This window comes from Mesoplodon bidens, assembly GCF_964165515.1.
Source record: "Mesoplodon bidens genome assembly, chromosome: 4".
NCBI classification, from domain to species: Eukaryota; Metazoa; Chordata; class Mammalia; order Artiodactyla; family Ziphiidae; genus Mesoplodon; species Mesoplodon bidens.
The window spans coordinates 799,805-825,794 of record NC_138160.1 but is presented as its reverse complement, the minus strand read 5'-3'; the positions used below and the strand labels follow the sequence as shown (position 1 = coordinate 825,794).

The 25,990-nt window shown below is 52.7% G+C and overlaps 1 protein-coding gene across 5 annotated transcripts; it reads right to left on the bottom strand.

Moving 5' to 3' along the window:
- Positions 1-964: 964 nt before the first annotated feature.
- EXOC3 (exocyst complex component 3) lies at positions 965-25,306 on the bottom strand. 5 transcript variants are annotated; one of them, XM_081232976.1, is made up of 13 exons: positions 25,260-25,306; positions 23,886-24,076; positions 21,110-21,329; positions 12,481-13,162; positions 10,566-10,683; positions 9,837-9,962; positions 8,453-8,553; positions 6,487-6,597; positions 6,248-6,398; positions 5,012-5,134; positions 2,853-3,014; positions 2,398-2,525; positions 965-1,941 (listed from the first exon to the last, which is right to left on the bottom strand). In XM_081232976.1, exons 2-13 carry the CDS (start codon positions 24,027-24,029, stop codon positions 1,770-1,772), a joined length of 2,238 nt encoding a protein of 745 aa, XP_081089102.1. In that variant the 5' UTR covers positions 24,030-24,076; positions 25,260-25,306; the 3' UTR covers positions 965-1,769. The 5 variants fall into 5 exon arrangements, with proteins under 5 accessions (XP_081089102.1, XP_081089101.1, XP_081089103.1 ...); XM_081232975.1 differs by lacking the exon at positions 25,260-25,306 and adding an exon at positions 25,059-25,245; XM_081232977.1 differs by lacking the exon at positions 25,260-25,306 and adding an exon at positions 24,294-25,034.
- Positions 25,307-25,990: the final 684 nt, after the last annotated feature.

Sequence of the window (25,990 nt, the reverse complement as noted above, 5' to 3'; positions counted from 1 at the left end):
GCCACCTCGGGCCGCTTTAGCCTCCGGTGCTCCTAGGCGGGTAGCAGCTTCACCACAACCCCATCTCCACGTGGCGTCGCCTCATCGGGACAGTCACGTCTGCTTAGGGCCTCCACCTCCACTCTTCCACATTGGCTGCCCACGCAGGAGGGTGCACGGGGCAGCTGGAAGCCCCCGTGTAGGCCCCCAGCCCCGACTGACTTCCTTGGGAAAGGAAGAAACCCCCTGCTTCCGGGACCTGTCGTGAGGTGTCCTTGTTACGGCAGCGTGGACTGTATGTGGGCAGGTGCAGGGGGAGAGCACACCAGGCAGTGTGAAAGACACGCAGGGTCAGGCGCCCCTCTCCCCTGCTTTTTGGAAACCCGCTGAGTAAAACTGAGAGTTGGAAACTTCCTGACTTGAAAGACGCTTTTCGACTGAATGGCAGTTTATAGGGAGAACCGCCCCAAGACTCGGTGAGTCGGCCACGGCCTGACAAGGTGAAGCTGCCTTCCGGCGTGGGCCGCAGGCTGTCTGTCCTGGTATACCCACTTCCCCCACCGGGCACGTGGCAGCCTGATCAAGAGGCAGGCACTGGCCTTCGGTGTGGGTGCCTGCTAGCCTTTCGCCCAGTGACCTGGAGGTGACCCTCCCCTGGGTGCCGGTGTGGAGGCCACTGCCCACCCACCGGGACGTGGCCCTCCCCTGTGGCCCTCACCACACCTCCCAGCACATCCTGGCCCCGCTGGAACATGGTGGCATCTGGCATTCAGCTTGGGGCCCACCATCGCACAGGTGTCCCCAGCGACCGAGGGCCCTGCCTGCCCTGTGGTGACCACTGTGTAGTCAGAGCAAGGACAGCACAGGTCACTTGGGTCTGCTGTTGTGAAGAGTCACCCGGGTATTTATTCCAGAAGTAACTCAGAGTGAAACTTCTCTCAGCCAGTGGAAAGATGTTATCTTCATCATCATAAGGGGCAATGACTAACGATTGTTAACACTCGACTTTATTAATTCAAGAACTGTGTACTGAGCAGCGCTACCTACTAGACACTAGGTCTCGTCACACAGGGAACTGGAGTAAAGTGTATATTGATAGACAGCACACAGGCGAGAAACCTTGAGGAAGACCACGTCTCTTCCGAGCAACACTTGTAAGAACGCCCTCAGGTCTCCATTTAGGTTTTGATTCTTCCAAGAAAAAAGTCCCACCTGTGAACTTCTCACCCCTCGTGAGGAGGAAGTAAGAGCACAGCACCCACACTTCCGTCCTGAAAGCCTGTGAGGAAGGAACTGGACCCTCAGAGCAGCCCAGCGCCGCACACGCCACGTCCTGCATGGGAGGAGGAACGGGGCAAACGCTGGAGCCATCCCCGTGGTTCCCTCGGAGCTCGGCTGCCAAGAAACCTGTCCAGCGGGGCGGCGGCGAGGGTAGGGACCACACGGGGCTCACCGTTTACTCAGGGTGCGACTCTGCAATTCACTTGGTAGAAAAGTAAGATGGATTTGCAGGCGGTGGGGATTCACGCGCCACACCCACCCGGTGGCAGGTGTGACCCCATGGGAGGGGGGGGGAGGGAGCAGTGTGCCCACCTGACCCCAGCGGGCTGGTCATCACCAGGAAGAGACCCTCACGGCGGGAAGCCCTCATGTCCCATCAGAAGTCCAGACTCTACCGAGGAGCAGTTTCAGAAGTGTGTACACAGCGCAGAGGCGAGGGAGAGCTCTCCCGAGACAAGGCAGCCCCCAGACACGCAGCTGATGCCCGGGGTTGGGGGGGGGCCCGCCGGCTACTTGAGGAGCTTGGCCACGTTCAGGCTGGGAACCGCGATATCCTTGAAGATGGGCACGTAGTCTGGGCTCGCCTGGGCCGGGCCCTGCTCCAGCGTCTCGATGATGGTCTGCTTCATGTCCCGGCTGGCGTCCCCCCGCATGGCCAGCAGCGCACCAATGTGGTCGTCCCTGGGCGGGGAGGGGGCGTCAGGGTGCAGCTGCGGCCACTCAGCCTCCAAAGCCGACTCAAGCCCCCCCGACCCCCGACCGGGCAGCAGGGCTCCTGGAGAGTCACAAAGGCTGGCGGGGAGCCGCTCCCCCCACCCCTTCCCCCCCACGCAGGAGGGGCCCGGCTCCGTTCCCTGGTTCCACCTCCACACGGCATAGGATCAGCCTCCAGAAACCAGTCTGCTCGGCCACCTTCCCATCGGCGCCCCAAACACCAAGTATGTGGCCTGGTGACGTCTGGGAACCGTGACCCGCGGTGGGGCTGGCGGGCACCGCTGTCATCTCTGAAACGCACTCTGCCCGCATCGCCGTCCGCCCGGCATCTGGGGTCCTCGCAGGAGCCCAGACCTGCCACACTCACCTAATGCCCGGGACCCTCCCTCTCCCCAGCGACCTCAGGAATGACCCTGCCGCTACCTGATGTCTGGGTACTTGCTGACCAGAGTCGAGACCTCCAGGTAGAGCAGAGAAGGGTCCGTGAGCTTAATGACTTCGGCAACGGCGACGATGGTGTCACAGTGCCCGTCCATCTCCTCACCAAACCCCTGCAGGACAGAGCACAGATGCTGAGCGGACCGCTCAACGGGGTCTCCGTCACACCCTCTCCGGCGGAGGCCACCAGGCCGGCAAACCCCTCAGGACTCACTCCCGGTGGGGAGCAGCCAAGCCTGCCGGCAGCCCGGCCCCTCTCCGAGGGACAGGAACACCAAGCGCTGGGGCTAGAGCTGCTGCTGCCCCCCAAGTGCCCGGCCCCCAACCCCAAGGCCAGGCGGGTCTACACACAGACCGGCTCACGGAAGGAGACAACCAGCGGGGCACTCGGCTCCCGACACGACTGGTCCCGGGGACCTGGCCCGGCCAGGCGCACTCACGGAAGCCAGCTTGCGGAAGAGAAAGCGCAGCTGCTCGGCCTCCCGCCCCATCCGCTCGGCGCCCTCCTTGCGCTCCTCGGCATTCCGGAACGAGATGCGCTTCTGCAGGACGGCCCGCAGGTACTCCTGCACCACGCGCCGGTGCGCCTCGGCGATCATCCGCTACGGGGCACACGGAGAACGGGGTCAGCCTGGCACGCGGGCCCCAAGGCGAGTCCAGGCCCACTGTGCACGGGCCAGCGCGCTCCTTCCCGTTTCTCATCGATACAAATTTTAGAGTCAACCAAGTAAGCACACCTGAGTCTTTATTACAAATTCTATTTTAGAAAATTGTAGCAGGGTCACCGTGTTTCACATCTGGGACACGGGCAGACGCACCGGCCACACGGCAGCAGCCGGAAGTCGGTACTGCCTGGACACCTCGGATGCTCACGTCCACTCTAGAAAGCCCACAGAATAAAGTACGCCACGGGGACGCCTGCCTGCAGCCCCGCCAGACACGTCGTTCTGGGCGCGGACCTGCTGCAGAGCAGCTTCCCGTCGGGGGCGAAGGGGCAAGTGCCAGGGCGGCACCTGCTTTACTGAGACCCGTCCGGTGGCTCACGGGCCCCCCCGGGGGATCCGCGTCTATTTTCCTCGCCCTGCCCATCCTGCACACGTCCCTCAGCTTCTCAACCCAGGAGTGTGGGGTGTGGGTTCAGTGGGGGGCTGGGGACCCTGGGCCAGGCCCCGCTCTGCCCTCACAGGCTGAAGGGCTCCACACACATCACACCTCGTGCACAGAGGGTAGTCAACGGCCAGTCTCTGGAGATGGTGTGACGAGTTTCTGGGAAAAGAGGAGCCCCAAGTCCACACATTTGGGGAAGTTTTGGAGAAGGCCGTGGTTTTCTCCGGAGCCCACCCACAGGTAGATGGGACACTTGGCCGTCACCCACGAATACGTGAGCACGACTCTGCTGACACAAGGCGCAGCCTCAGAGTCCCAAGAACAGACATCAGAAGCTCTGTGTACCAGGGAGGCCGGGCAGTGAGGGGGACCCCAAGGGCCCCAAACAAGACAAAGCGAGGCGACACCCGGCAGCTGCAGGGACCCGGGCGGAGGCCAGGCTCTTGGCAGAGCAAGTGAGACTGCAGGTTCCCGGCCGCTCCAGGAGGCGAGCCACCTGGACCAGAAGTGGCTGAGACACAAGCCCCAAGGACTTCACACATCCGCTATTAGACCAAAGGACAGAATGCTGAGAAACATAAAAGGTGGAACCAAAACTGTACAAGCAACAAGAAATTCAAGATTGAACAGAGCTGGTCCCACCGACCTCTAACCCCCAGAGGCTCCTGACAGCTGTGAAGCGACCAACCACGGGGATTTAAAACACCTGGGTCCCCCTGCAAGCATCACTTTTAATGGCACAGATAGGAGAATTTAAACTTCCGAATGAGACAAAGATGCCCCCGTGCTGGGGGGTCCCAGCCAGGGCAGCGAGACAAAGAGAAGACAGGAAGGTACAAGAACCAGAAATGAAATGACACAGTGACGCTGCTCACAAATGAGACAAGTATCTACAGGGATGCCCGGAGGACCTGGAGACACGTCCTGAAGTGTCTGCACCCAAGCTCTGTGTGTCAAACCACTCATGCTTCCATAAACCAGAAACAGAAAGGCTGATTTTAAAGCAACAACAGCAAAAATCACCCAAGGCCCTGAGAATTCCCCCGCGGAAAGCTGCCTGAGCCCCAGATGGGAACAGGGGCATTTCACGGGGCCTGGAGGGGACCCTGACGGCTGGGGACCCTGGAGTCTCCCGTGGGCCCTGTGCTGAGAGCCGCCCGCTGCCCCGGAGCGTAGACTTGAAGAGGGAACTGCGGTTCCTGTCCAGACTCTCATCAGAGCCATGGCCACAGCCCCACCCGCCCTTTGAGGGGTCCCTGCTGAGGAAGTCCCCACTACCCACGGGGTTCTGGGTCTGCAGCCGTGTCAGCGTGGCCTTGGACAGCAAGGTGCATGCCCCATCACCTCCACCTCTGCCACCTTCAGACAGCAACGTCTCCGACCTGCTTGGGTTCACAAAACCACCCGTGAACTTCCACCCAAGAACTGATGACACCAAATTCTACACAAGATGCCAGGGGACTCAGGCCACATGTGTGCCCCACACTCTTACCTTTCTATATGGCTTTTTAATTTTGGCAAAATCATTAAAATAGTCTTCCACGGTGACACAGATGATGTCTACAGCGTTTGATCCTAACAGCCACTTCTTTGTCATCAGCTCATTGAGATGTTGCTGAAAGCACAGACCACAGAAAACACCCTCATGACGGCCTGTCATCGGGAGAGAGGCACTTGGAGCCACCGTCCTACGCCCGCCCAATGTTCTGATCACAACAGCGATGCTCATGCAGAAACTCTGCAAATATGTACTTTAACTGTAAAGACTTATACCAGACGCATCTGTGCGTACACATCTTACCTTAATTGACTGAACCTGTTTATTGTGTGGATGCTCTGTAATTTGTGTACTCAGTTCTGATGAACATTTAAAATGTCTCATTTTGCAATTATCAAGAACACTGCAGTGAATCTGTGCATTTTTGCAGGTGAAATTCCTAAGACTAAAAGTTACTAGTCAGAAAGTAGGCAAAGTACAACCCTGACGACTGCTGCCCTCGACACTTGTGCCAGCCGCCCTCCCAGAACTGTGCCGATTCACAGTTCTACACGGGATACGGGAGTCTCATGCCCTCAACATCACGTGGTAGCAATGTTCTTAATTCTTACCGTCCTGGTAAGCAACAAAAATATTCAGTTTTAATTTGCTTTTCTTTGAAGAGCAGTTAAGACTGGGCACTCTGTTTCCTACTTAGGACACATGACTCCTTTTTCTGTGAAACAGATATTCATGTCCTTTGTCTATTTCTCTATTATGTTGTCTTTTTAAGTACACTTTATTTGTTTTCTAAACCATTTCTGAGAAAATTACAGATATCATGAAACGATACCACCCATCACCCCAGGAGCTCCTTCCCTGCAGGACCCAAGATGATCGTGACTCTATTTTTTAAATACATTCCGGTTTCTGCCCGTCCCATAGGACGCTGAGTCATTTTCACGCCTTCTGAAATAAACGTGCCTGCTCATCACACACCACGCCTTGGATGGGATCTGAATGCGCTCTGTTTATGGCTGTGCTCTGGGCCTTTGCTCAGACCCGAGCCCGGCCGTGTGATGGGCATGCAGGCCTGCTCGTGCCCTCACGCAGGAATCTGCTAATGACCATAACCAGTCTCCTCTCCAACACCAGCTTCCACCCTGTAACCTGTTGAGTGCTCTGGTCTAACACTTCTTGGAAGGGTCTCTCCTTGACGCCACCCCAGGGGACCCGGCCCGCGGCGCCCACCTCCAGGTCCAGGAAGACTTCCTCAAGCAGGCTGCCGCAGCCCTCCTCGGCAATGGCATCCAGAAGCCCATCCATGCTCGGCTGGCTCAGAGACACACCTTCTTCCGCGTCATGTTGCAAATACTTTCTTTTCAAACTGACTATGGATTCTCTGCGAGGAGACAGAGGAGGAGACCGAGGGCCCGGTGAGGCGGCCGAGCGCGCCCGCCCCGCCCCGCGGCCCCGGGGCCCCCGCTCACTTGAGGGTCTGGCAGTTGTTGATGAGCGCGATCATGTACTGCACGTAGCAGTGCGGGTGCCGCCGCTGCCGCAGGTGCTCCTCCTTGTAGAGCTGCGCCTCCTCTCTGTACCTGCGGACACACGGCCCCGTCAGAGCGGCCGCGCCGCACGGCGCCAATGCGCAGCCTAACATCACATTCTGCATCATATCGCCAGCATCGGGCTGGACGAGTCTTCAAAAATAAAGGATTGTGTGTGGGGGGGGTGACCTATGCTAATGGAAGTTGATCATCGAAAAATGATTATTAAAAATTAATTTCATTATCAGGCTTTGAAATATGGCTCAGTGTTCTGGTTTTACAAATATTCTGAAACATTTGTAACCGGGAAAGGAGTATTTCGTCTGACGTATGACTCACCTAGAAACTCATACAACAGTGTGCGGAACATGATCAAATGCTAGATAAAATGTCCTTTTCTGAGACTTTCCCCGAAAAAATCAAACTAAAAATAAATTAGACTCTTTAAGATGTCAAGAAAACAACTGAGATGGCTACATACTTCATTTTTGAATCTACCATGGAGATTCTCAAACATATATGGGAGTACAAGAAAAGCACAACACACTGTATAAATCTGTATGCGTTTTCAATAGATGTTAAGGAAGAAGTAAACCGAAAACTGGTAAAATTAAAGGGAAGTAATCAAGCATTTATCCCATCCTTCTGTCCAAAGCATGATGCAGGTAAGCACACAGCTGAGGCTGCTGAGGAAAACATCTACTTTACAGAACAATACCAACGGGATGACTAACTCAGGCCATGACCCATGGTGGACAGCTGACGGGGATCCTAAGCAGGGGCCCAGCTGTGGCACCCGAGCCACAGGAGCAGGGGCGTGGAGCACACAGCCCGTGCCAGGCTATTGGCCAACAGTAAGGAAACACGGAAGAGCCCCACGGCCTTCAGAGCCAACCTGTGGTTCATGGGCAGATGGCAGCTTGAGGCCAGGCTGGAGGACACTGGACAGGAGGGTCTGCGCGTCTCCACAAGCCAGTGGCTCAGAGCAGGAGGGGCTGTCCTCCAGCGTCACACAGTGCAGGCCTTCTGCCAACCCGGTCTGAACACACAGCTATAAACAGGTGGGTCTGAGACCAGTGGGAAAACCCAAACACAAACCTGGTGTCAGGCGGCCCCACGGAACGCTCCTGACAGATTCGGTGGGTTGATGGCACTGCAGTTAGGGTAGGGAATGCAGGAGATGAAATGCCGCAACGTCTGGGATTTGCTGTAAAGCACAGCTGACCCCTGAACAACGTGGGTATGAAGTGTGCAGGTTCACTTACACGTGAATCTTTTCAGCCAACACGCACTGCAGCACTACACGAGCCGAGGCTGGCTCATCTGTGGACGCGCAACCACGGCAGGAGCGCCGACTGCAAGCTTACACGTGGATTTTCAGCCGCACCAGGGGGTCGTCCCCTCCAACCCCCACGTTGTTCAAGGGTCAAGTGTACTTCAGCAGAGCGAGGGGGAGGGGAGCCAGATGCGGCGAGGGGCGGCTTTAAAGGGCAGCTTTTGAACCTGGATGGTGGGCTGAACAGCTTTGTGGGCCATTCTTTCTACTTCCGTATACGTCTGAAAATCTTCTTTGTGTACAACTTGTGGAGGGCACCCCGGGAAACGGGACAACAGGAAGGCTGACTGAAGGAGGTCCCCAGCTCCAAGCCTGCAGTAGCACCAGCCCACTGCTGAGAACCCCACACCATCACACCCGGGACCCCGGGGGAATGCAACCCATTCAAAAGGCAGATAACAAGAAAGGGCTTGAGTTCTGACTAACGGAAAAAGGTGACTACAGTGAATCCAGGCTTGAATTCTGTTTTACTACTAGCCAGATTAGGATCAACACAGCTTTCCTCTCCATTTAAAAAAAAAAAAAAAAAAAAAAAACTTTATAAATCAGCACACTGGCAAGAATACATACCTACTTAAAAAAGAATTCATCTGCTGAAGACACAAAACGAGTACCTTTGTTTTCAAATCTTCACTTATCTGAGCAGCGACCTGAAGGTTCTGTTCGAACATCTAAAAATTGGAGAACTTATGAATTCTGATATAAACTCACGAGGGTGCAGATTTCCCATTATATAAACCCCCCACCTGTTAACTGGTAGTCAGGACAGTCCAAATTCAGAGGAAAAAATGAAGCCAGGTGAAAAATAACAAAGTTACTTAAACAAACACACAAAACTTTCTTACCAGGTAAAAAAAAAAAAACCCAGGGAATCATTTCCTAATTACCTGCAAACAGGCCGGTCGCCACAGGGGGGACACGTATGTTCTCACGGGGAGACAGGGAGACGAGGGGTCCGGGGAGGGCGGGTGTGGCTGGGGTCACACGGGTACCAGGGGCTGGGCTGTGGTTTGAGATGTGGGTTCCTTAAGAAGCGCTAGGAGGACACACGCTGGAGCCGGGGGGCCGGACGTGGGAAGGTGGAGAAGCGCCAGAAGGCAGAGCTCACCCCACGTGGTCACCGGATGTCAGCTCCCAAAATAAAGGAAAGGGTGAAGCCCAACATGTCATGGACTACTGGGATCACCCAGAGCCCGGCTAGAGCCCAAGCTCCGTGTCAGCAGCAGGAGAACCTCTAACGCGGCTCGGCCTCCTACCATCAGCAATGTTTCTCAAAGGAAGGGAACTGGACAGGCCAGACAAAGAGAGCAGACGACCTGTAAGAACACACGATGACACTAAAACCCGAAGAGACTCCTCCCAAAGTACGTCGGATTAGACTCGACTGTGTAGCATTTACGAAGACAAACTTTGGCCATTACGTCAGGAAGTAAGCAAACTCAAATTTGAGCATCAGACACACGTAACATATAATTAGCTACTGGTTTGAGATCAAAAACCATTAGGAGGGCTTCCCTGGTGGCGCAGTGGTTGAGAGCCCGCCTGACAATGAAGGGGACATGGGTTCGAGCCCTGGTCGAGGAGGATCCCACACGCCGCGGAGCAACTGGGCCCGTGAGCCACAACTACTGAGCCTGTGTGTCTGGAGCCTGTGCTCCGCAACGAGAGGCCACGATAGTGAGAGGCCCGCGGACCGCGATGAAGGGCGGCCCCCGCTCGCCAAAACTAGAGAAAGCCCTCGCACAGAAACAAAGACCCAACACAGACAAAAATTAATTAATTAATTAATTTAAAAAAAAAAACCCATTAGGAGAGCAAAAAACATTAGGTTTTGCGACCGTGGGCAAAACTACTTGGCAAGTCTGACCCTTGGTTCCGCAGCTCCAGAGAGAAGCAGGTTCTCTCCGCCGGCAGCACGCAACTGCATGCATCTGTGAAGCCCGAGGCCCGGTACCTGGAAGACAATGGCGGGCAGTGTCGTCTGGTAGTAGCCGTCCTGGTCGGCCTCAGGTTCAGTCTCTTTCACCCAGTCCTTCTTGTCTGTTTCTAGGGCTTTCCGCAGCCAGGCAATGATGTTCGACTAAGCAGGAGGGAAGAACAGAACCAGGCTTGGAGTCAACAGGCCGCTCTTCAGTGGAGCAGCTGCAGAAGCAAACACGGCCCCCTGGGGATCCCAGTCCCCACACGAGGGGACAAGCCACCTCCACGGGCGGGACCCCACCAGCCTCCCTCGACTTAACCTTCTCGACGACGGTCATGCTGGAGGACAGGCCAGGTCAGTCAGGACAGGGAAGCACGAGACCTACATGCCTCTGGCAGGCCATTCACGGAGACCAGACCCCACGGCCGCTACCCAAGCCGCCCCTGCGTCCCAGCACGGCCTCGGCGCCTCTGCCAGAGGCTGCCTGATGTCAGGCTCCCCACGTCCCAGGAGCAGACCTGACCACGTCATCACACCCTCAGACCCCCAAGGGCACTGGGCGGTACCCCCTCCCCCCCGCCACCTGCCGCCCTCCCACTCCCGGGCTCGGCGCTGTGAGGCGGGCAGGCGCCACGGCACATCCAGGAAACCTCCAGACCCGACTTCTCAGAAATAGCCGCGCGTCCTCTGGAAGCCCGACAGCCAGATGGGTCCTGGCTGCAGCCCAACTCGACCCACGTGGGCCCACATCACTCCACTCACTGTCAGGGTCGACATGTAGGTGTCGAGCAGCTCGGCGACCACGTCTGGAGAAAGCAGAGGCTCCAGAACGCTGACGTCCACCTCCGGGGCCAGCTCTGCGTTCCCCATCATCTCTGCACTGCGGGCACAGCAGGAAGGGGACACAGGAGACCCTCAGCTGAGTGGTGCTGTTCCCTGTCCCAGGGGCCTGCAGGGCAAGGTTTGCTTGCTCCACCCACGGTGCCCCCTGAGGAAGACCAGGGCCTGGCAGGTAGGAGGTCCCATGAGTTGGAGAACAACAGACAAGCACTGAATTTAGAAACGCAGGGCACAGGCGCTAACGCCGCTGGTCCAGTAGGACAAGGACCAGAGCGGAGAACACCTGACGCCTGCAACCAAACGCGAGTCAGCAAGCGAAGTGTCCGCACTCGCAGCCTATGGTACTGAAGAAGGGAGGGATGTGAACCAAGCTTCAGAAAACAGTTTTCATAAAAAACAGATAAAAGCTAGGTATGTGGCTGGGTTCCTAAATGTCCAAGGCTGATTGCTCGGCTGATTCCCTAAGTATGGATTCAGAATGACAATCCTGAGCATTAACAGCTTGTCCACCACTCCTAAGACATCCAAGGTCTTCCTGAGTGAAAAAGCACTTCATGAGATTCTGCAAATATTAAGAGACCATCTACCACTTAGATTATTTCTGCCCCAAGAACCTTAACTCTGCATGAAAATGTGTCTAGTGTGAAAGCGGTCCAACGTTTCCCATAAGAAACTCCAATACGATAGGACGTGGTGACCAACACGAAACCGTCAAGAACTGCCAAGGACAGAGAAATGCGTACAACGTGGCGAGTGAAAACCAGAATCAAGGCCTAGAACCACGCAGGTCACACAAACGCGCACCCCGAGGTCTGGTGGCTGGAGCACATGAGGGCCCGACCCCAGTTCAAGTCCCGCCCCCACCCGAGGGCCGTCTGACCCTGAGGGCCGCGTGTCCCTCCCTGTGCCTCAAAACCAAGAGGATGGTGAGAGGTCTTCCTCGAGGGTGACCTGACGACAGGATCAGGCGATGGCAATGGAGGGCGGCACACAGGAGGCGCCGAGGCCCAGGCCCAGCACAGGAGAGCAGAGAGAGCACCAGCCACAATGGATACAATGTTTTCTTTCTCTTTATATGTGTCCGTCTTGAAATGTACATATCCTCTACTACAAGCAGCTACCAAAAAACAAACACACACAGACCCAAAAAATCATAAAACCTTATTGCTAAAAGGAGGTTTAATTAAGTTTCTACACACCAGCAACAAGACAGGCTAGAATAAAAAGGGCTTTCCTCTCGCCCCTAAAAGAATTTCAGGATACCCCCCCACTGGCTGGTTTTTCAAACCCGACCTCAAAGTAATGCCTGCACAAAGTGGCTCACACCCCTTTTATGAAGTGACAAAACCTCAAGGCTGAAGTGCCAAAGGGTAGCTGATTTTCCTCTCATGCTGGTGAGAAAAAACCAGACTCGGTGGTCAGAAGCCAGCAGGGGCAAGCTGGTGCCTCCTCAGCAGCACGTGACTCTGTGCAGGTCTCAGGACCTCCTGGGCCCACGTGTCCTCACCTGTCCAACAGGTGACACCACCTGCCCTCAGTGTCACCGTGAGAAGGCGGATCACGAGCGCAGGAAACGCTATGCCAAACTGCTCACTACGGACTGACCGGCCAGAGCACAGGCACCACCCAGATGCAAGAGCGTCCACACAACCACAGGCCGGGCCCGACCTCGGGGCACAGACAGACCAAAAGGAGACGCATCAGCCAGAAGGCAACGTCCGTGGGTGCTGAGCACCCGCCCTGAGCAAGAGGACGCAGCAGACGTTTAAAAACTGTCAGTATGCTTCACCCACAGTGTCTATGAAACAGGAAACGCCAGGTATACAGGTGGAGTTACCTGGTGTAAGTGTTTAAGACCCAGGTCAGCAGGCTCACGATCTCGTTTGCTTCCAGGTCCTCTGATGCGAGCTCCTGCATCCGTGTGCTTAGAGCCTGGTGGTACACGTTCAGGAGGTTCCTGAAAATCTGGTAACGAGGAGGAAAACACTGCACCATCAGGTTCCTGGTGACGATGAGGTCGTCCAGGACGCACCTCCTTATGATCTCCAGGTGGCGGACGAGCCACATCCTGTCAGACTCCCTGGTGTCCGCCTGTGTGCCCTCAATCCTGGTGGTCACGGTTCTGTCCAGGATGGCAAACATCTTCTCCTTCCAGTTCTTGGGCCTTCCAGGAGGAACAAAGCCAGTTTGCTTTTTTCGGTCAAGTATGCGCCTGTCAATTTTTTCTTCCCTTTCGATGATCCTGACAACTGAGACCAGCAAGGTGGGGTCACGGCGTACAGTGACCAGAGACCTCTGCAGCACCATCCACAGCTGCTTGGCCAGCTCGTCGGACAGCCCCTGCGTGCTCCCGAAGTAGCTGTGGATGAGGGTCATGTCACGTGTGTTCCCGCTGTCCATGCGGTACTGCTCGTACATCAGCCCGTCCCGGGAACACTCCAGGTCCATCAGCTTCCGGTGGGCCTGCAGCAGTGCCCCTTGCTCTATGAGGTCCTGGGTCTCCCTCACGATCTCGGGCACTGGGGGGAAAGGCACAAGATGGCACTGTGAAAAACCACACAAAGGGCCATGCGGGACTCTGGGCAGATGGGGACAAGGGTGACCAGCAATCTGTCTCCCACGTGGACAACTGCTGCACTGACAGACTCCATCTGAGTACCTATTTCGGAACTCTGGAGTCTACTGCAGGCATACAACTTCCAGGGAAAGGTGTGAAAGTAAGGTGTGGTTAATACTGGTGCATTTCAGCTCTAAGCACCAGTAGAGAAGTAGAAACTGACTGCAAATGACCAGGAGAGGCACAGGCTCAGAAAGACCTAAGAAGACCTTGAGTTTACATCTCAGCCTGACCCTCAGCACAGACACAGCCTATGACAATCAAAACAACAAAAACAATAAACAGAATCAGCATACCCTGGCAAAGAGGAAAACCTGATTTCCAGAGTTACACGTTATTAGATTCTAATGTCCAACGTTCAGCAACAACATCACAAGGCATACGAAGGTGCAGGAGAGAACGGAGACTCAAGGAAGAGATAAACCAACAGGAACCATCTCTGAGAAGGACTAGATGGTGGACTAGACAAAGACTCTAAAGTAAATTTTTTTTTTTTTTTTTTTTTTGCGGTACACGGGCCTCTCACCGCTGTGGCCTCTCCCAGTGCAGAGCACAGGCTCCGGACGCGCAGGCTCAGCAGCCATGGCTCACGGGCCTAGCCGCTCAGCGGCATGTGGGATCTTCCCGGACCGGGGCACGAACCCGTGTCCCCTGCATCGTCAGGCGGACTCTCAACCACTGCGCCACCAGGGAAGCCCTAAAGTAAACTCTTAAACATGCTCAAAGAACTAAAAGAAAACGTGGAGGAAAGTATAATAACTAAATGAAAATTTTACTTCAGATTTTCAAAGCAGATTTGATCAAGCAGAAGAAAGAAACAGCAAACTTGAAGACAGGACAAAGGAAATTATCAAGCATGAGGATCAAAGGAAAAACAGACTAGAGAAGAGTGAACAGAGCCTAAGGGGTCTGTGGGGTGCACACTGTGGGAGTCCCAGAGAAAGAGAGAAAGACGGGCGGAGCACTACAGGCACGCTGTGTTTTACCGTGCTTCGCTTTACTGGGCTTCACAGACACTGCGTGTTTTACAAACCGAAGGGCTGGAGCAACCCTGCATCAAGCAAGTCCATCGGCACCATTTTTCCAACATCATTTGCTCACTTCATGTCTGTGTCACATTCCAGTTATTCTTTCAATATTTCAAACTTTTCACTATGATTATAAGTGTTACGGTGATCCGTGCTCAGTGAGCTTTGACGTTACTACTGTGATTGTTTTGGGGCACCGAGAACCGTGCTCGTATAACATGGCAAAAACATAACTGACAAGTGTGGTGTGTGTTCTCACTGCTCCCCCTGCTCTCTTCCTCTCCTCAGGCCTCCCTATTCCGAGACACAAGAATACTGAAATTAGGCCAATTAATAACCCTACAATGGCTTCTAAGTGGTCAAGTGAAAGGGAGAGTCGCACATCTCTCACTTTAAATCAAAAGCTAGAAATGATTAAGCTGAGTGAGGAAGGCCTGTCGAGAGCCAAGATAAGCTGAAAGCTGGGCCTCTTGTGCCAAACAGTTAGCCAAGCTCTGAAGGCAAAGGAAAGTTCTGGAAGGAAACTGAAAGTGCTACTTCAGTGAACACATGAATGGCAGGAAAGGAATACAGCCTTATGCTGATATGGAAAGTCTGAGTGGTCTGGAGAGAAGGTCAAACCAGCCACAACACTCCCTGAAGCCAAAGCCTAATCAGAGCAAAGCCCTAACTCTTTAATTCTGTGAAGGCTGAGGGCGGTGAGGAAGCTGCAGAAGGAAAGTTTGAAGCTGGCAGAGTCTGGTTCATGAGGTTGAAGGAAAGAAGCCGTCTCTATAACACAGAAGCACAAGGTGAAGCAGCAAGTGCCAGTGTAGGACCTGCAGCAAGTTCTCCAGAGAATCTAGCTGAGATAACTCATGAAGGTGGCTGTACTAAACAACAGATTTTCAATGCAGACAAAACATCCCTCTACTAGAAGATGACATCTAAGACTTCCATAGCTAGAGAGGAGAAGTCAGTGTCTGGCTTCAAAGCTTCAGAGGACAAGCTGACTCTCTAGTTAGGGGCTAATGTAGGTGGTGACCCTAAGGTGAAACCAATCTTCATTTATCATTCCGAAAATCCTAGGGCCCTTAAGAACGATATTCAATCTATTCCACCTGCGCTCTATAAATGGAACAGCAAAACCTGGATGACAGCACATCTCTTTACAACATCATTTACTGAATATTTTAAGCCCACTGTTGAGACCTACTGCTCAGAAAAAAAGATTTCTTTCAAAACCTTCCTGCTCATTGATAATGCACGTGGCCACTCAAGAGCTCTGGCAGAGACGTGCAGCAAGATCCCCGTTGTTTTCACACCTGCTAACACAACGACTATTCTGCTGCCCACAGATAGAGGAATAACATCGACTTGCAAATCTTAGTATTTCAGAAATACATTTCGAAAGGCTACAGCTGCCATAGATGGTGATTCCTCTCACAGATCAGGGCAGAGTCAACTGAAAACCTTCTGGAAAGGATTTACCGTTCTGGATGCCATTAAGAACACCCGTGATTCACGAGAAGAGGTCCAAATACCAACATTAACAGGAGTTTGGAAGAAGCGGACTCCAACCCTCGGGGATGACTTTGAGGGGTTCACGACTTCAGTGGAGGTAGTGATGGCAGATGTGGTGGAAACAGCCGGAGAACCAGAATCAGAAGTGGAGCCTGGAGATGGGACCGCACTGCTGTGATCTCATGAGAAAACTTTAACACATGCAGAGCTGCTTCTTATGGATGAACAAAGAAAGTTCTTAAGATAGAAACTACTCCTGAAGTGTGAAGATGCTGTGAAAATTGTTGAAATAACAAAGGATTTAGAATCTTACATAAACTTAGTGGACAAAGCAGCAGCAGGGTTTAAGAGGATTGACTCCAATTTTAGAAGAAGTTCTCCTGTGGTAAAATGCTATTAAACAACATTGCTGCTACAGAGAAATCACTGCTGAAGAGTCAGTCAACACAGCCAACGTCACTGCTGTCTTATTTAAGAAACGGCCGCAGCCACTCCAGCCTTCAGCAACCACTGCCCTGATCAGTCAGCAACCATCAACATTAACGCAAGACCCTCCACCAGCAAAAAGATCATCACTCACTGAAGGTTTGGATGACAGTTAGCGTTTTTCAGCAATAAAGTATTTCTTATTTTAGGTATGTACGTTGTTATTTTTAGACATACTAGTATTGCACACTTAATAAACTACAACACAATGTAAACATAACTTACATTCACTGGGAAACCAAAAAATTCACGTGACTCGCTTTGCTGAGATAATTTACTTTACTGAGGTAGTCTAAAAACGAACCTGCGTTATCTCCAAGGTGTGCCTGTATTTTAAATAATGGTCAAAAACTTACTAAATTTGATGAAAGACATTAATATAAACATTCAAGAACTCAACAAACTCCAAACAGAAAAACTCAACCCACCACCGAGACACATTATAATCAAACCATGGAAAGCCAAACAGAGACAAAGAAATCTTGAAAGCTGCATGGGAGAAGCAGCTGATCACAGACAAGGGATCCTCAATGGAATATCAGCAGATTTCTCTTCAGAGACTTTGAAGGACAAAAAGCAGCCTGCTGGTAATATTCAAAACGCTAAAAGGAAAAAAACCTGTAACTCAAGAATCCTATATCTGGTAAAACTGTCCCCCAAAAGTGAAGGAGAAATTAAGACATTCGCAAACAATAACTGAAGGAGTTTGTGACCACTGGACCTACGCTGTGAGAAATGCTAAAGAAGTCCTGCAGGTGAAATGACACCAGACAGCAACTTGAAGCTGTGGGAAGAAATGAAGGTCTCAGTAAAGGTAAATACATGGGCAACTGTAAAGCCAGTATTATTGTAACTTTGCTTTCTAACTCTTTTTGTTCTACATAATTCAAGAGACTAATACATTTAGAGAAAAAAAAATATTAGTCCAAAGCTAGTACTAATAGAAAGCTAGAATTGCTGTAACTCTGGTTTGTAATTCCACATTTTACTTTCTACATAATTTGAAAGACTAACGCATTTTTTAAAAAATAGCAACTAGTCTATGTTTTTGGATACACAATGTATAAAGGTGTAGTTCTGTGACATCAATAACTGAAAGGAGATGGGAAGTGTTGTATAGGGGCAGAGTTCCTGTGCATTATTGAAGTTACGCTGGTGTAAATTCAAATTAGTGGTATAACTTCAGGATGTTAAATGTAATCCCCACGGGAACAAAAAACGATAATAGCTATAGAATATACAAAAAAAAAGGACTGAGAAAGGAATTAAAACACTTTACTACAAAAAAAATCAACTAAACAAAAGGCTATAATGCAGAAAATGACAAAATAAGGGCATACAGAAAACAGCTGGGAAATGACAGAATTAAGTCCCTCCGTACCAGTAATTACTTCAAATGTAAGTAGATTAAACTCTCCAATCAAAAGACAGAGACCGGCAGAATGGATAAAAACACATGATCCGGGCTTCCCTGGTGGCGCAGTGGTTGAGAGTCCGCCTGCCGATGCAGGGGACACGGGTTCGTGCCCCGGTCCGGGAAGATCCCACATGCCGCGGAGCGGCTAGGCCCGTGAGCCATGGCTGCTGAGCCTGCGCGTCCGGAGCCTGTGCTCCGCAACGGGAGAGGCCACAACAGTGAGAGGCCCGCGTACCGCAAAAACAAAACAAAAAAACACATGATCCAACTTTACGCTGCCTACAAGACTCACTTGAGATCCAAAGACACAAATAGACTGAAAGTGAAAGGATGGGAAAAGTTATTCCATGCAAACAGTAACCAAAAGAGAGCAGGGGTGGCGGTACTAACATCAGACAAAACAGATTCAAAGTCAAAAAAGGTTGTAAGAGACAAAGAAGGAATTTTATATAAATAAGATGTTCAACCCAGTAAGAAGATACAGTTATAAACATTTACACACCTAATGACCATCAAAATATGCGAAACAAAAATTGACAGAACTGGAAAAACGGACCATTCTACAATAATGGCTGGAGACTTCAATACGCCACTCACAATAATGAACACAACAACCAGACAGAAGATCAGTAGGGAAATGGGACTTGAACCTCACGACAAACTAACTAGATCTAACAGACGTATACAGAACACTTCACCCGACACAACAGCACACACAGTCAGTCCTCTTAAGTGCACACGGGACATTTTCTAGGGCAGACCATACCCTTAGGCATGAATTAAATTAAATCATTAGGCATGAATTCATTTAAACCATGAATTAAATCTCAATAGATTTTAAAAGATAAATATCATACAAAATATCTTCTCTGACTACAAATGGATAAAGTTAAAATTAAGCAGCACACTCTAAAGCAATGGGCCAAAGAAGAAATTACAAGGGAAATTAGAAAATACTTAGAGACAAATGAAAATGAAAACACAACATACCAGAACTTCCAGAATGCAAGCAAAGCAGTGTTAAGGGCGAAGTACAGCTATAAACACTTCAGTTAAAAATGAACGATTTCAGGGCTTCCCTGGTGGCGCAGTGGTTGAGAGTCCGCCTGCCGATGCAGGGGACACGGGTTCGTGCCCCGGTCTGGGAAGATCCCACATGCCGCAGAGCGGCTGGGCCCGTGAGCCATGGCTGCTGAGCCTGCGCATCCGGAGCCTGTGCTCTGCAAGGGGAGAGGCCACAACAGTGAGAGGCCCGCCTACCGCAAAAAAAAAAAAAAAAAAAAAAAAAAAAAAAAAAATGAACGATTTCAAATCAACAACTTAACTTTACAACTTAAGGAACTAGAAAAAGAATAAACTAAACCCTCAAGTACAATGGAAAAGAATATGGAAAAGAATATACCTACATATATGTGTATACATATGTGTATAACTAAACCACTTTGCTGTATACCAGAAACTAACACAACATAAGTCAACTATACTAATTTTTTTTTAAGTTCTTAAAAAAAAAAAAAAGCTAAACCCAAAGCTACCAAAAGGAAGGAAATAATAAAGATTAGAGCAGGGATAAACAGAGAATCGAAAAACAAAACAGAAAATCAACAAAACCAAAGGTAGTTCTTTGAAAAGATTAACAACTGACAAATCTTACCTACATGGACTAAGAAAATAAGAAGACTCAAAAACTAAAATCAGAAATAAAAGTGAGGACATTACTACCAACTCTACAGAAATAAAAAGGATTGTGAGAGTACCATGAACAACTGTACACCAGCAAACTGGACAACCCAGATGAAGTGCAGATTCCCAGAAACACAAACCCTAAACCACAAACAAACAGAAAATCTAGACAGACCTATAACTAGTAAGGGACTTGGGGGAGGGGGCATGGGGAACTATCATTTAACTGCTGCAGATTTTTTTTCTTTCAGTTTTACTGAGATAGAGTTGACACAGAGTACTATATAATGAAGTTTCAATTTTGCACGGTGAAAAGAGTTCCGGAGATGGACAGTGATGGTTTCACAACGATATGAAAGGACTTCAGACTACAGGACTGTGTGATTAAAATGGTCAAGAGGGTAAAGTTTAGTTTATAAGTTTTAAAAGTGTGGAGAAAAAACAGGTTGTGTGCACAACAGTACTGAGTTACAGGCAATGAGAAAAGTCTGAAGGGAGCCAAACGAGCACAACATCCTCCGAACAAAAACCACATCTACATCACAGCCTCATTGTTCATCAAAGGAAGAAAATTATTTTCAACCTCTGTGGATGAAAAGGTAACGTTTTGGTCATTTGGCATCAGCTTACAAGACTGGAAGAAAATGTGGGTCAACAGGAAATTATACGAGGGAAATTAACTAAGAAGGCTGGTTGGCTGTCATGAAGGAGATTCTGGCAGGCAGACTGGACCAGTTCCAGGTCTCAACAGCCAGCAAGAGAAGCTGCTTCCAGAGCACCCGCCGCGGTCGGCTGCGTCATCCATGGGGGGACGGAGAAGGCCCCGGGAAGCTGAGCATGCACAGAGGGGCGGGCCAAGTACTCAATAACGCTTCCCTCAGACACGCAGGAGGAGGCCAGCCACGCCACGGGTTCACACGTGGTGGGCTGGTGGGCGGAGGGGAAGAACTGCACCAGGTTACACTCCGGGGTCGAGTTCGGAAGGAAGTTCAGACAGAACTCGCTGCGACCAGACACCGGATAAAGGCAGGGGAGGGATCGGACCATCCCAACGCTTCCGGCTGGGATGCTGAGGACCCTGACAGCGGCGAGGGGGCGAGGGGGCGGACTAGCTCCACGGGGTGGAGCACGAGGCAGGAGGCTGTACCGAACACAACAGGGCACCCTGGGCTGCTGACGGCTGACGCTCAGCCCACTCTTCCTGCCACCAGCGAGGTACCGGGACAGGCTTCTGAAAGGGCCCCTCCCGCGCCCCCACCTTCCCCACCAGCCCCAAGGACTCCCCCAGGCCCGGCTCCCATGGGGACCGAGACTCCAGGGGGTGCCCTATCCGCCCCCTGCCCTGCCCCCAGCCTGCGGCCTGTGCACACTCTTCCTGTCTGGGAACTGCGCCCTCTCGTCCCGCTCGCACGCGGGCGGCGCTTCTTCATCCTCCGGCACCTGGCCGAGTCCCGCTGAGCCACACTGCAGCCGAGGGAACAACGCTCACGCAGCGCTTGCTCAGTGACCCCGTTTCTGTGCCTGTCCTGACCATTTCTGAACCACGAATGTTCTACCAGCCTTTATTTGCTCAACTGATCATCCGCCAGTGTTCAAAATAAGAACCCAACCGTGCAGGCAGAAATCACACCTCTGAGCAGGCGGACGACAGCTGCAACTGCCCTGCAGCACCCACAGGGCAAGGAGACACACACGTGAGCCGTGGGAGAGGCCGCGGCCGCGGCCCGGCTACCTGAGAAGATGTTCTTGAGGTTCTCCACAGCGGCGGCGAGCTGGCTGTGCCGCACGACGGCGTCCTTCACGGCCTTGAGGCTCTCGACGGTGTTGATGCTCCGCCTCCAGTCCTTGCTGACGTCGGCCAGCGACCGCTGGATGTCCTTGACGTCGCTCAGCGCGCTGTGCAGCTGGCTGAGGCCCGTGCGCACCCCGTCCAACTGCGACTGGATCGCGGCCTAGGGAAGACGCCGGGTGGGTGAGCAGAGCTGGGACGGCCAGGAGCAGGCCCTCCCCGGGAGGCCCAGGGGTCAGAAAAGAGGCGTTTCAATAGTAGAGACCAGTCAGTGCCACAGACAAGATGACAAAACGCAACAAGGATTCCACTGATTCATAAGGTAGCTTTTCCTTTTTTCCATTGCTGCCTTAGAACAAAACAACGTGGTTTTTTTTTTTGGTTTTTTTTTTGCGGTACACGGGCCTCTCACTGTTGTGGCCTCTCCCGTTGCGGAGCACAGGCTCCGGACGCGCAGGCTCAGTGGCCACGGCTCACGGGCCTAGCCGCTCCACTGCATGTGGGATCTTCCTGGACCGGGGCACGAACCCATGTCCCCTGCATCGGCAGGCGGATTCTCAACCACTGCGCCACCAGGGAAGCCCAAAACAACGTTTTTAAAGCTCTGTTGAGAAAACCTCACAACACCCCTCATCCAGGCCCTTGACCTGAAAACGCCAGACTCCACCGTGGGAATACCCCGAGTCCCAGGGCTGCCCCTTAAGTGGTGCCCTTAGAAGGACTGTACACACCACCTCTCAGGCATCCCTCAGCTTCCCAACAGGCCTTCACTAGATGGAGAAACTGTCAGGACTTGCTCATCAGCCTGAGCGGAGAGGGTTTTCCTGCCATTCGGCCAGGACCAGACTCCGCTCCAGGACGGCCGGCCCCACGACGCAGAGCTAGTACATCTGAGATTCAGACTGAGAGCCCGTGGCAACGCCACCCAGTGAGCCGTACAGTCAGAATGGAGAGGGTGTGAAGGAGCAGCAGGCGGACGGGAAAAGGAAGGGAAAGGCCAAGGAGCACAACGGTGGTCAGGAATACCTTTCACCCATGAAACACTAAGTAGCGTTTAGAAATAGTTATTGATTTCAACAAAACACAACAACTTTAGCTAATCCCACAAGTTCCTAGAACAGATTAAAATTCTAAATAAGGGCTTCCCTGGTGGCGCAGTAGTTAAGAATCTGCCTGCCAATGCAGGGGACATTGCTCCGCAATAACAGAAGCCACCGCAATGAGAAGCCCACGCACCACAAGAGTAGACCCCACTCGCTGCAACTAGAGAAAGCCCGCGTGCAGCAACGAAGACCCAACGCAACCAAAAATAAATTAAAAATAAAATAAAATAAAATAGGGCTTCCCTGGTGGCACAGTGGTTGGGAGTCCGCTTGCCAATGCAGGGGACGCGGGTTCGTGCCCCGGTCCAGGAGGGTCCCACATGCCACGGAGCGGCTGGGCCCGTGGGCCGTGGCCGCTGGGCCTGCACGTCCGGAGCCTGTGCTCCGCAACGGGAGAGGCCAGCGTACCGCAAAAAAAATAAAATAAAATACAAATAAATAAATAAAATTAAATTCTGAATGAAAATGTAGCAGCTCTAAACTATTCTTTTTTCCTTTGTTTTTTTTTTTTGGCTGCGTTGGGTCTTCGTTGCTGCACGTGGGCTTTCTTCTAGTTGCGGCGAGCAGGGGCTACTCTTCGTTGCGGTGCGCGGGCTTCTCACTGCGGTGTCTTCTCTTGTGGACCACAGGCTCTAGGCGCACAGGCTTCAGTAGTTGTGGCTCGTGGGCTCAGGAGCGCAGGTTCAGTAGTTGTGGCGCACGGGCTTAGTTGCTCTGCGGCACGTGGGATCTTCCCAGACCGGGGCTCGAACCCGTGTCCCCTGCGTTGACAGGCAGATTCTTAACCACTGTGCCACCAGGGAAGCCCTAAACCATTTTTTAAATTGACATGAAACTGTTTCAAATTAGTCCAACAGGCCTTTGGCTGCTTCGCTGGTGCAAATAAATGAACGAGCCTCATCCTGTCTCAACAAACCTGCACTTACCCAGACGCTAATGTTTTCGACTGGAGAGGTGACCTCACTGCCCTGTCAGCATGAGAAGTAACCTTCCTCAGATGCGCCTGGAGTCCTCAAGACCGCTGTGCTGCCAGTCAATGACAGCAGGCCACGGTCTCAACATTTTTATAACCACATCAAGTGTGTGTAATTTTAAAAAAACGTCCTCTCTCCGTGTGAATTAGGTTGAAAGCCAATCCAAATCACACAAGATCGATTTTCTTTCATACCTCACTCTCACACACTCTAATAAATGTGTTGAGCTCTCCTCCTTCCTGCACCAGGGCCAGCAGCACGCCTGGTACGCAGTCAGCCGACTACAGCATGCGCCAGAGGAGCCAAACAAAATGCTCTCTGGATGCACTCCGTAGAAGAGCTTTTAATAAAGAAGAGAAGCTGTTATTCTTCTAGTGTTTTTTAAAAAGCTAAATGGACATTTCTGGGTGCTCAAAAAGGCTGTTCCTTTGGTGTTTTCAACATCGCCCCAGTCTTGTTTGTCAGTCTACTGATGGCAGGATATTGTGGGAAGGAACGTGCTAAGTCAAGGTAACGTTCAAGGCTGCCCCCTTCCACATCATCACGAAGTCCGGTTGTTAAGCAGGAACCTGAAACTTGAGATAAAAGCCTCTGTCCCGCCTGGGAGTGAAGCAGGTGCCCACGGCCACTCTGGCCTCATACCTTCAATCTGGCCTCCACAGAGGCCTTCTTCCGGGCCTCTCTTCGGCGATACTGCTCCACTTTGTCCAGCTGGTCTGGGCGCTGAAGCATCCCAGCAACCCTCTGGACGGCTGTCGCAACAGCCTCCCGGTCCGTCTCCTTCATGGCTACAAAGCTGGCAGAATCTCTGCGCCTGTCATGCTAGAGGCATCCTGTGTCCACAGGCGGAGAGGGAACAGGAGGGCGAAGATGTGTTAGGGAGGTAGAAATGTTAGCAACAGAACTTACCCCCCTCCACCAACAGTGCTGTTCACAGCGGGGCTCTAAAGAGAGCATTCGAGATCGTTAACCCAGTAAACCTGAACGAAAGCTGAACTAGGATCATGAACTCCTCGATAAGCAATACAAACTCTCAAAACACAGTTTTACCTTTAAGCGGAGCAGGGGCGATTACAGGTGTAAGATATTGACATACAGATGATGCCTCTATGTGGGCCCCAGACTACTCATCATATCCGATGTCAGTCTCCAAGGCACTTCTCTGCCCCAGAGAGGGCCAATTTCTCATCTCCAGAACCCTCACACCACCCCTTTACACACCCGGGGACGGGGGGGCGGCCACGCCAGGACACCTCGTGAACACGTGGAGGCACAGGGACAGCACGCACCTTACCCTCCCTAGCTGAGGTTCCAGCACCCGTCCTACCATTTCCCTCAAAACTCACTGTCTGCAGTATCCCAAATTCCATGTCCTACTGCTTAACAGCCGTAGTCAACAAAGGTGAGAGGGCAGAAGGCACTCTGCTCAGGTGCAGTGCACAGGGCACAGGTGCTTGGACACCAAGCACACCTGCCTTCAGCGCCAGCTCCACCAACATGCCAGCCACGGAGCTAGGGACACCTGGTGAGCGTCTGGCGGAGGAAGACTGACTTCGGCTATTAGCCGCCCGTCTCCATGCGTGTTTTCTGTGCAAAATTCTCAAAGACATTTCTCACCCCTCCCCACACGCTTTCAGAGCACCACCCAAGTCCGCGCAGACCCCCGAGGGCCCTGGACACGAGTGCCTTTCGTGCCCGCCCACGGAGCGGGGCTGCGGCGCCGTCCCTCCTCGCCCCCTTTCCTGATCACAGGCCCGCGCACAGGGCCGGACACCCGGGACGGCCGCGCGTCTCCCCGCGCGCGCAGCTCTGCACCTGCTTCCTCCCTCCTCGCGCGGCGCGTCGTCGGCCCCTTCGCGGACGCGAGCCTCGCAGCTCGACTCGGCCGCCCCCCGGGACCCCACTGCCACCCGCACCGCCTCCCGGCCGCGCCCACACCCGCCGGAGCCCGGGGAAGGGACACCGGGCGGCGACCGCGACCACCACCCGGAGACGGCCCTCCCGCGGCAGCCTCACCGTGCGCGCCGCCGCCGCCCGGAAGTGAGCGGCCGGCGGGCACTTCCGCTTCCGGCCTCGGGACTGGAAGGGTGGGGTCTGGGCGGTCCCATCGCTGCGTGCCCGGGGCGCGGGGTGAGTGACCGGGCGAGCCGGCTGCCGACGGACGCCGCCCAGAGTGGTCGAGACAGCGCGACCAGGAGGGAGCAGAGCGGGGCTGCGGCGCGGCGCGGCGCGGGAGGGCGCGAGCGCGCACACACACCGCACGCACGTAAACACACACCACAGGCACACGCCACAGACAGACACAGACACGCACGTGTAGACACACCAGACACATGCACACCACACCCAAAGACACGCACCACCCGTATAGACACAGCACACAGAGCAGACACACACCGCACAGACACATACCACATACAGACATGCCACACACATACGCACACGCCACGGACACACGCCATAAACGTACACACACACACCACACCCACGTGAGCACACACACACGGGGGCAGGAAGGTGGAGCTGTGTGAGCCCCCCATTGCTGTGGCCACGTACACCAACAGTGACCAGTCAGCTGATCAGCGGATCGCGTTCCAAGGGCCAGGACTTCAGCACCGCACTGACTCTGATGGCTCATCCCTCTATTATGTCATCTGCACCTAGTAATTTGTGAAAATATAGCGCCAAGCTGAGAAATGAAGAATGTAACCAAAGTTAAAGTTATGTTTGAAACTCTAACTGTAAAG